The sequence below is a fragment of the Ciconia boyciana genome, chromosome 14 (assembly GCF_034638445.1).
Source record: "Ciconia boyciana chromosome 14, ASM3463844v1, whole genome shotgun sequence".
Taxonomy (NCBI): Eukaryota; Metazoa; Chordata; class Aves; order Ciconiiformes; family Ciconiidae; genus Ciconia; species Ciconia boyciana.
This window is the reverse complement of record NC_132947.1, coordinates 16,339,942-16,350,075: the sequence shown is the minus strand read 5'-3', so window position 1 is coordinate 16,350,075 and position 10,134 is coordinate 16,339,942. Positions and strand designations below refer to the sequence as shown.

At 45.4% G+C, this 10,134-nt stretch overlaps 1 protein-coding gene across 1 annotated transcript; it reads left to right on the top strand.

Annotated features, from left to right (window-relative positions):
* The first annotated feature begins 164 nt into the window (after positions 1-164).
* On the top strand, positions 165-10,073 carry EIF6 (eukaryotic translation initiation factor 6). Its single transcript, XM_072879366.1, has 6 exons — positions 165-388; positions 485-570; positions 1,498-1,673; positions 2,751-2,927; positions 3,473-3,654; positions 4,853-10,073. The coding sequence occupies exons 1-6, from the start codon at positions 282-284 to the stop codon at positions 4,860-4,862; spliced, it is 738 nt and encodes a 245-aa protein (XP_072735467.1). The 5' UTR covers positions 165-281; the 3' UTR covers positions 4,863-10,073.
* Positions 10,074-10,134: the final 61 nt, after the last annotated feature.

The following is a 10,134-nucleotide window of genomic DNA, read 5'->3' as shown; positions in this document are numbered from 1 at the left end:
CACAGCCCCACGGGGCTCCCGCTCCGCCCCGCGGGGCTCCCGCTCGCCCCCTCGTGGCGGCGGCGGCCAGGGCGACCGCGCCTCCCGGCCGGTGGCGGCGCTGTCCCCGCCAGGCGCGGCCGGGGCCGCTCTGCCCCGCGCCTGCCGCCCGCCACCGCCGGAAGCGGAAGCGGCGACGCCGCGTGCGTCCGGCAGAGGCTGCGGCGCCCGTCGCCAGTCCGGCCTGGCCCGTCCCCGCCGCAGCGCCCGTCCCCGCCGCAGCGCCCGTCCCCGGCCCGGCCATGGCTGTCCGCGCCAGCTTCGAGAACAACAACGAGTTGGGCTGCTTCGCCAAGCTCACCAACGCCTACTGCCTCGTGGCCATCGGCGGCTCCGAGAACTTCTACAGGTGAGGGAGGCCCGAGGGCCGGCCCGGGCGGCCCGGCTGCCGCCGCCGCCTCGACGAGCCCCGCGGCAGTACCCTAACGGCTCTTTCTCCTTGCAGCGTCTTCGAGGGGGAGCTCTTCGGGACCATCCCGGTGGTGCACGCCTCCATCGCCGGCTGCCGCATCATCGGCAGAATGTGTGTGGGTAGGTGGCGGGGCGGCCCTTCCCCCCGAACTCGAGCCCGGCCGGGCCTCGGGGCGAGAAGAGCCCCGGAGGGGCTCCGGGGGAAGCAGGAAAACCGTCCCGTATTGGGGTGGTGCACAGGGTGACATACTGTGGGTTTAACTGTGGCGGGGAGTCCAACGGGCAGCACCCCTCGTCCTCAGAGTTTTTGTTTCAATGCTTCAAGTGTGTGAAGAGGAGGAGTGAAAAACTAAAACTCGTCCAATAACAGAGAGCTGGGGTGGTGGGGAGTGTTTGCCTCTCAGGGCTTGAAAATGGGTTAAAGACACGTGTAAGTCTATTTTCTGCTAAACTGGGAGAAGTTTCGTTTTTCTTAAGGTTAATGGTTCAATGCCAGCACTGGAGGGGCAGAGCCCGGGGAGGGGGGGGGCATTAACAAATGTGAAGGTCAAAGAAAAGTCTTTCCTCTGTCTCTGGCTAGTGAGACCCTATTCAGTGAGACGAACTTCTTGCCTGAGTTTTGTTCCCGTGAAAAGAATGTCTTTGTCCATCTTATTTTACTGCTTTGCCAAAGTAAAGTAATACAAAGAAGCAGCATCTGTATGTTTTGTGGGGCAATTGGCATCTATAGGGGAAATTCCTAGTCAAAGTGTTGCACTGAGAACCTTGGGCTTCCTTTAGTTCTGTCGAAAAAGAGAAGTGGTTAAAGATAGTGCCATTCACCCTTTTCTACTCTGAGATAAGTCTGTGCTTCATCCCGGTTTTCCTGTACCTGTGGTGCTGTGTTATTTTTAAATGGTAACGTTATTTCTTTTGGGATGAGTTCTGGGCTTGGGAGGAGTGGATAGGGCAAGGGCAACTCAAGCCATTATGTGAACATCAGGAATGTAGGAAGGCCTGTGGAAACGTTCTTTTTTCCCTTTTTTTTTTTTCCTGGTGTGATTTTAGGAAACAGACATGGACTGTTGGTCCCAAGCAGTACGACAGACCAAGAGCTTCAACATATCCGCAATAGCCTTCCAGATTCTGTACGAATTCAACGAGTAGAAGAGCGTCTCTCAGCACTGGGCAATGTCACTACCTGCAATGACTATGTAGCTCTTGTTCATCCAGATCTTGACAGGGTATATGGATCTATAATGCTTTTAAATTCATGGTGGGTGCATGTGAAATGATTGTCAAGCTGCAGTTTGGGTTTGTAGTTGTTAAGGATTGCTGTATGTAGCACGGGGATCAGAAGACCTATGCTAACAGCTGAGCTAATGTCATGTAGGAGGTTGTGCTGCCTCATGTTTCCTTTCTTCTCAAGAGAGAAGTCTCAGAATTGGATTTTGGACTTCTGACTTCGTTTCAGTTGATCTGCCTCTTTTCCTATATTTATCTTTATTTGTGGATGTTGGCCCTTCCCCAAATATAGTATGTGCCCTCTTGTTCAGCATGCTGTAGTGAATGCTCTGTAGAAGGGAAGGAGTGTGATATGGAAGTATATTGTCAGGTGCAATTTGCTTTGCGTATATAAAATTGAATGAATAAAAAAGGTTGCATGTGCATAATAAAGAGAGCATAAAGAAGAGTTTAGTCAGGACTACAGCAGTAGTTACAAGCTACTGCTGAGCGAGCTGAAATTTGTAATAGTTGAAAGAGGCCATGGGTGTGGTGGTGTGTGTGTTTACAGAGGGGTAAAAGCAAACGGAAGGTTCTTGTATGAAAGTTTAAAATAAGGGCAGAGGAGACAAAGTTGCTGCTACTTTATGTTTGAGGACTGATATCTTAAAAGCATTAGAGAGAGGGGTGTTGTGTGGCTACAGGTAGTGAAAGTCCTTACAGTGTTTGCTTTTGGTTTTGTCCCAGTGGTCTGGGACAAAAGAGGACTGGTTCACAGGGAATGCCCAGAGAACAGGTCTTGACACAACTGATGTGCTGCCAACATCCTCCAGAAAGAGGAGAGAAGAGCATTTCTCAGTAAAGGCATGGTGGTGTGTTTAGTTATAGTGGCCCAGCTCAGTATGCACAGGTAACTGGAAACATCTGGAGAACAGAGGTTGAGTGTTTTATAATGATTGGATTGCAATGGATTGTGAAGGTGTGGGCAGGCTTTCAAAGGGGAGGATCCCAGCTGATGGTTGTGTGCAGGAATAGCTTGACTTCAAACTCTACAATACTGTTTTGCTGAGGACTTTATTCTCTCTTTCTGTTTGCAGGAGACAGAAGAGATCTTGGCAGATGTACTGAAGGTTGAGGTTTTCAGGCAAACGGTAGCAGATCAGGTGCTGGTAGGAAGTTACTGTGTTTTTAGTAACCAAGGAGGAATTGTGCACCCCAAAACTTCAATTGATGATCAGGATGAACTGTCTTCGTTGCTCCAGGTCCCACTCGTGGTAAGGCATTTGTGGGTTTGTGTTTTCTCTTGCCACTCCCTTCCGACCCAGTTCTCAGTTTTAATGTTTCTACATCTCATGGGCTCCTAGATGCTATTTTCTCTGCAGAGCTGTTCCAAGTGGGAGATGAGGAGAAGACTTGAATGGGGCAAGTCTTCTGAGACATTTTTGCTTTCTCTTCTGCGTCTGAATAAGCTGCTTAGCACCTTTAGTTTGCTTCTGAAACGTTGCTCTGCTGGTATTATGCAAATTGTGCTGATTGATTCATATGGAATGTGAGATTGTCTGTGGTTTGGCCAAAGGCAGCGTTTAAAAAAAATTAAGTAATAAAATCCTGTGCCTGCTCAATTGGTTTTGTGAATTTCACAATTGCTATGCCTTTATGTTTCCTAAGAAGTGTTAGATTTTATTTCACTGGATGTCAGCTTTAATCTTTTCAGGAGTGTGAGTTGAGGCCCTCCACTGAAGACTTGTAATAAGGATGCGTAACGAAACGTGTTGCTGTCAGCATACCCTGTTAACTCTTGCCGCTTTGTTTTTGCTAGGCTGGAACAGTGAATCGTGGCAGCGAGGTCATTGCAGCAGGAATGGTTGTAAATGACTGGTGTGCATTCTGTGGGCTGGATACGACCAGCACTGAGCTCTCCGTCATCGAGAGCATCTTCAGGCTGAATGAAGCTCAGCCAAGTACCATTGCTACCAACATGAGAGATTCCTTGATTGACAGGTAAGGAGGATTCAGATCTGTGTATAATCATGGTCCAAACAGGCACAATTTTACTATGAAACTAGCTGTTTTCACAATTTATTTATCTTTTTTTTTTTTTTTTACTTCCTCTTTCCTTTTGTTGGGTTACTGATAACAGAAGGGTTTGTTTCCTTGTGGCTGATGAGCCTGCTTAGTCCTGTATGGAAAGTGTAAGGGGTTTTGTTGCAGTTATAACACTTTTTGTGAGAAATAGTATCCATTTCAACTTTCAGATACTTTTTTTCTAGCTGTTCCGTGCTTAGCTATGACATGAATGGATTTTTTTTAAACAAATCTTGTTTTAAAAGTTAAAATGCCAGTGACTTTGCGTGACACCTTGGCTTTTAATTGCTGTAACCCATAAAATTATGTCAAATGCCTGCTACAACCATTTCTGGAGCCAAAAAGACTTTGGAGCTTGTCTGCTGCTGCCTTAAATCTGTTTAGTTTAAGGCTGCTGCCTTAAATTTTTTTTTAAGCCTTTTTGTCAAAGGCATTGTCCAAGTTACCTTTCAATAGGAGGCAGGTTTTCTTGTTTTCTGCCTGGAGTGGTAGTGATACAGGACCTTCCCCATTCATTAATGTATGCACATTTTTTTACAAAGTTTAGGCATACGTATACATGAATGTCCTATGCAAACTCCATTTGGGCTTTCACCTGATTACAACTCTTATGATCATTGCTGTGGTGCTAGAGGTGTGTTCTTGAGCTACCTAGGCCATTGTAACTTAGTGGCTGAGTTCTCAGTTATCATAAGAATGTATGGGAATGGTTTATGGCATAAGGAAAGAATAAGGAATTCCTTGAGTGAAAAACCCTTTGAAAGAGTTCTTTGCTGCCCCTTCACTGTATAAAAGCTGTTCCTGTATAAAGGCTTGATGTCTCTGAGCATAACAGAGCCATAATTAAACTTGCTCTGAGCGTTTGGTAACGACCTAGACCAGGCTGAGTGTACATTTTGCATTTACCAGCTTGACAAGTCTGTTCTTATGGCTGGCTGTTAGCAGACGCTAGGTCTGCTTCCCTCTTTTCATAGACCCTTATGTTCTAGGAAGGGAAATTTCTACTGGGCCTTTGTAGTTGGAGGTTGAGAACTGACTGTACTGGTGTTTTGAAATGCCTTCTGCACTCTCTGGCACTTGTCTGCTAAATTTCCTTTCTGTTTTCTCTTTTTAGCTTGACATGAGCAGTGTTGGTTCCTACTTTCCAGAAAGCTCCTAAGGAGTGAAGTGTCAAGCTGCACTTTGGATTACAGACTTCTAGACCTTCTGATGTTGTTTCTGCAGGCCTAGCTCAAGGAAGAGGCTACAAACCCAACTTTTTGTAGTGTTTTGTAAACTAAGTGTTATTACAAAAACTGACAAATAACATAAGTTACAAATAAGGAATGCTCTCTATCCCTTGGCTGACATTTTCCAGTTCTTCAGCTGTGCTTTCTGGTTTTGTGATGCTGACTGAGCCCCTCAAATTAGCCCACAATATTTACTCTTGTGGCTCTTGGATATTGATCACTAGATTATTTTGCCTTAAATAATGCATCAGTGTTCTGCTGCACAGCAGTATGTTTCAGCACATGCATGACACTGCCCTCTCTTTCCACACTCTTGCTAAAGGGTAGTGTTTCTGCTGTAGGTAGACTTAAGAGCCCCTTGTATGTCCAATACCAAAAATATAGTAGTTTATTTGCCACAAAATAATTCAGAAGTCATCACCTGCTCTCTTGCCCTGACTTGCAGCTATTCCCACAGGGGCAGTGATTCTGAAGTGATCAGCTCTGATTAAAACTGGAGTTTCTCAAAGTCAATCCAGGGGCTTCTAACAGCAACAATGCGTGACTGCCTCTGGAACAGTGGTATTTGATCTGTTGTGTGCAGATGCTTGGTGGCATGTGTGCTGCTTCCGAGGCATCTGCAAGAGAGAGCCTAGAAAAGCATGCTATTTGCCAGCGGGCTTAGATTTGTTCTACAGGAGTTAGCCACCTACGCTGGGAAACTTAGAAGTAAATAAAAAAAGATTTAAATCACCTCATCTTGAATTGTCTCGTAGACAAAGGTTAAGCAACACGGTTCTAACCAGTTACTCCATTTGGTCAGATGTTACAGATTTGGGAACTTGCTAATTAAGAGCTCTGGCCTTGTCAGGGAGTGATGATGGTGAAAAGGAGCTGTAGATACTGCTTTCAGGTAGAAGACAGTCATTTGCTTCTAAACAGAGCTGTTGCTCACTGATCTCTCATTTCAGTTGCTTTTCTTCTGCTTGCCTGTTAAGCGTGTACTGAAGGCATTGAAATGCCTCCACTTCCCATCCTTAAGGGTATGTGGAAGCTCCTCGCTTGCTTCCACACAGCTGCATTACTCTCAGCTGGGTTCTTTTGAGGAGTGCTGTCCTGAAGGCAGTGTGGGCAGGGCTCTTTTTTGTCCCTGGTGATTCAGGCTTTCTAGAAAATTAAGAAAACTTCCATTTTTGTGTTACTGTCTGGATGTTTAGGGAAGGTTTTATAAGTTTTGGTTGATTAAAGGTTGCTCCTTAAACTTTTAAATAAAGATTGCCATAGGATCTTCTCTGATCATAGCAGTCCTGCCATCTGGACTGAGCCAGGGGCTTCCACTTCCAGACAGCTCACCTTCCTTCTGCCATTGGGGAAGCCTGTAAGCAGCTCTTAGCTCCTTGCTACTATGGTTAACGATTTTTGGTGTTTATGGTCCCTTTGATATAGTGGACTACCCTTCTTGGCACTGACTCCAGGTCTCCTCCTCTTAGCGTATCTCAGTATTTAGAGTGAGAAGCTGCTTTCCTTTTGCCACCTCACAGGGCTCTGTTCTTAGGTATAAATGGCAGAAAGTCTGGCTATTGCTATTGGTGTTAGCATGTATTTGTCTGTGAAATGAGTAAGGCTGAAGTTTTCCTCTGCAACTTCTGTAACTCTTTTTTTCATTCCGGGTGATGGGCAGGAATCCTGGTTTATATTGGTGATCTTGATGTGTATTACATGTTTAAAATTGCTTAGAGGTAAACAAGAAAAATAATCCGGTCTCTGTGTAATCCAAATCCTTAAATAGGAAAGATGCTGGTACAGTGTTGGGCGTTGTGATATGCCAAAGAGCATTAGAGCCAGGCAGCAGAATGGGGTATTGCTAACTGTGGTGTGGGACCTCTTACAAAAGCTGCATTGAAGCTTGGGAACTGGAAGGTGGCAAATGTGGTACCCGTTCTAAGCAAGGGTTTGTGGGAATTCTGAACTAGTAAGATGGACCTATGTAGAAGGAAAACAGAAACTATAATAAAGAATGGAATTAGTAGAAACATGCATACATGATATCATGAGAGAGTATAAACTTGGTGTTTTAATGGCAAGTCATCTCTTACAAGACCCGTGAAGTTCTTTATGGAGGTTTGTTGTAATGTTATTTGTATTTCCGAAAGGCATTTGGCAGGCTTTTATGCCAAAGGCTTTTAAGGATGCTGGGTGAGTGATCCCATGGAATGAGAGGGAAGGCCTTTTACACGCTTGAGGATGGGGGAAAAAGAGTAAATGGTTAGATTTTCCAGGAGTTTCACAGGGAGCTCTGCTGGGAGCCACAGTGTTCAGCATTATTGTGTCCTGTTTAGGAAAGGCGGTGGATTAGTGCAGGGAAGTTTGCCCATACTAACTTGTTCTGACTAGTAAGGATGAAGACTGACTGATGGGTTGATAGAAAGGTAAATTCAGTGCAGCTTAATGTGAAGTGAAATATGCTATGGTTACAAATCCAAATTTCACACCTGTAGTAATGAACTCTGAGCAGCACAAGAGCAAATTCTTGGCCTGAAGGTACGTATTTGAACAAAGATGTGCTCAGTCTTCAGTTACAGTCAAAAAAGCAGACTGAATGTTTGGAGCTAATTAGGAAAAGAAAGCCCAAACAAAGCATTATCTGTAAATCCATGATGCATCTTTGTCTTGAGTACTATGTGTAGATTAGATGCAAGTGTTGCACAGTGGTTGCCAAGCTTTTCTGCAAATACATATTTTTGCGTAATGTGTTGTTCATTAAATTTTGGTTCTTCTGTAAACTAAAAACTCCAAAAGAAGCCAGGGGAAAGGAGTGAGATTCTCATGCTATTGCCGATTACTTCCCATGAGAACCTGCCTAGCAGTGTCAGAGCTTGCAGGTGCAGGGCCGTGAGGATGAGATCATGAGAACAACAGTATGAAACAGTAAGGGAGAAATGACAACTGAGGTGAAGGGTTACAGAATGGTAGAATTACAAGTGGCAGGCCCCTGGCATTACGCAGCTCGAGGCACTTAAAGTGTTGTGCAACACTGGACAGGCACTTTTTATGTGCTTTATCTCAAAGGCAGCACTCTCCAGTGGCGATGCCAAAAAAAGGTGTTTAAGGAATAGTCAACAAAATCAAATTGTATGTCCCCAGTGCTGGGTATTGCTACCACGGGTTCTCAGGATTCTTAAAAATGAAATTGCTGAATTATGAAGCTGTGGGTTATCTATTAGCTGTGCGTTATATAGCTGTGGGCTATATACCACTGCTGTATACCACCTTTGCTGCCAGGCAGACGAAGGCAACACGTGACTTCAGGTATTGCAAAAGGTTGCGGGAATGATCTGAGGAACTAAAGCTGATTCCAGCTGTGCTGGACAAGTAAGTCTGATACTATGAGAAAGGTTGGAATCAAGCCCCAGGATGAGTGTGACAGGATGGAGAAGAGTTGTCCAGAGGTTTTGAGGGAGGAATGAGTCTTGCAACTTGAGATTCAGTGAAGAAGTCATAGGGTATGTAGCCTTGGCTGCCATAGTGTGCTTTAATGTCCAAAAACTTTTGTCAGGATCCTCCAGAGTGGTTTTTAAAAACCTGAGTCCTCATGGTGTGAGATGGGAGATCCCCTTGAGGTTTAATGACTAATTATAAGTTAGGAACAACTAATCTCTCGTACAGTGGAGGACCACCTCTGTTCTGACTGTAGGGATTGTGTATCCCCGAGCACATTTCTAATGTACCTGGAAAAACGAGCCTCCTTTACTGGTGATTAAATTATTCGATGTAGTCAAAAACTGGAGGGGAAAAAAAAACCCCAAAACCAAATGTAGAATGTTGAGTGCAGTATAGTGTATGTAGTGGGCTGCTCGCCGGAGGGGCTGCAACTGCTGCACTCAAGGTAGACATGTGCCAGGACTCCCCTCTGGCTGTACAAATGGCCGGTGCTGCAGGGTGGTGTGTATCATGCCAGGAGCACACCTAGAAGAGCCTCTTGCTTACGGGATTGGAGTTGACTAAGCACTGCTGTTCCCTGCTCCCCTGTGGTGGCAATATGTCCTGGTGCTGCATTTCTGGGCAGGGACTGGAACGTGGCCACCTGTCCATGGAGGTGCTTGAGCCATGCTGATGGGAGGCAGAGCGAGTCGATTCTCTGCTGATCAGGTGCTGTGTTTCTGTAGCATAATACAGGATCCCAGCAAAGAGCTGAGGTATGGGAATATTAAGGAACTATCCCTTACACGAATACCGATGTTTGTGCCCGGATCCAGGTCACCCCAGGACTGCACAGGTGCTAATCTTAAAAGAGATGATAGTGGGGTCGATGGGCCTGTACTCGGGAAGTGGGTCAACTGCTCGCCTACCTGCCCCAGCCCCCCCAGTGCCAACACTTGTAAGTGTAGAAGGCTGTTTCTCAGCCCCTTAAAGACCTACACAAATACCTCACACCCCTGGGAAGCTCAAATATGTAACATCTGCACCAGGAGCCAGTTACGAAACAGAAGAAACACCAAACTATTTCTCTGGTTCTTTGAAGCAGCAGTTCTTTGAGGAAGGCTGAGTTTTGGCAATACAGGGCAGGCAGCTTGCCTTACTGCAGTGGGGTGCCTGGCTCCGCAAGGCGATACGCAGCTGTCTGAGGAAACTGCTCAGCTTGCTACGGACCCAGGCATTGTGCTGCCTGTACAGCTTCTTACTCAGTATAGGGCTTTGAACAGACCAAAAATCTACCTTTGGGCAGGAGGAAAAAAATACAAACAAAACCAGACATTTCTCTAGGTTGTAACTTTTTTTTTTTTAATGATGGCTGTTGGAAGTTGCTCAAAGATTTGGGCTGTCACAGTCCCAGAAGAGTTGGCAGCGTACAGATGAGTTCGATGTGCCATGTGGCTGTGGCATTCATAGTGTGCATTCTACCACATATATAGTACACATAGCAATGTACGGAGTAGCATGTGGGGGGGTGTGTCTAATTAGTATCTCCGATTTCATTTGGTCCTTTGCACTCCTTCACCCATCATAAGACGTTATCACATTTTTTCACTAAAATTCAAAGTTTTGCATCTACTAGCTTCTCATTTTGTAATATGTTTGTAATTTTTTATGTTTAAACACAATAAACAGCTTGGCTATGGAAATCAATTATGAAGGACAAAATACAGTTTGAGACCACGTGTTATGCAGTCCTAGTGGGCTTCACTAG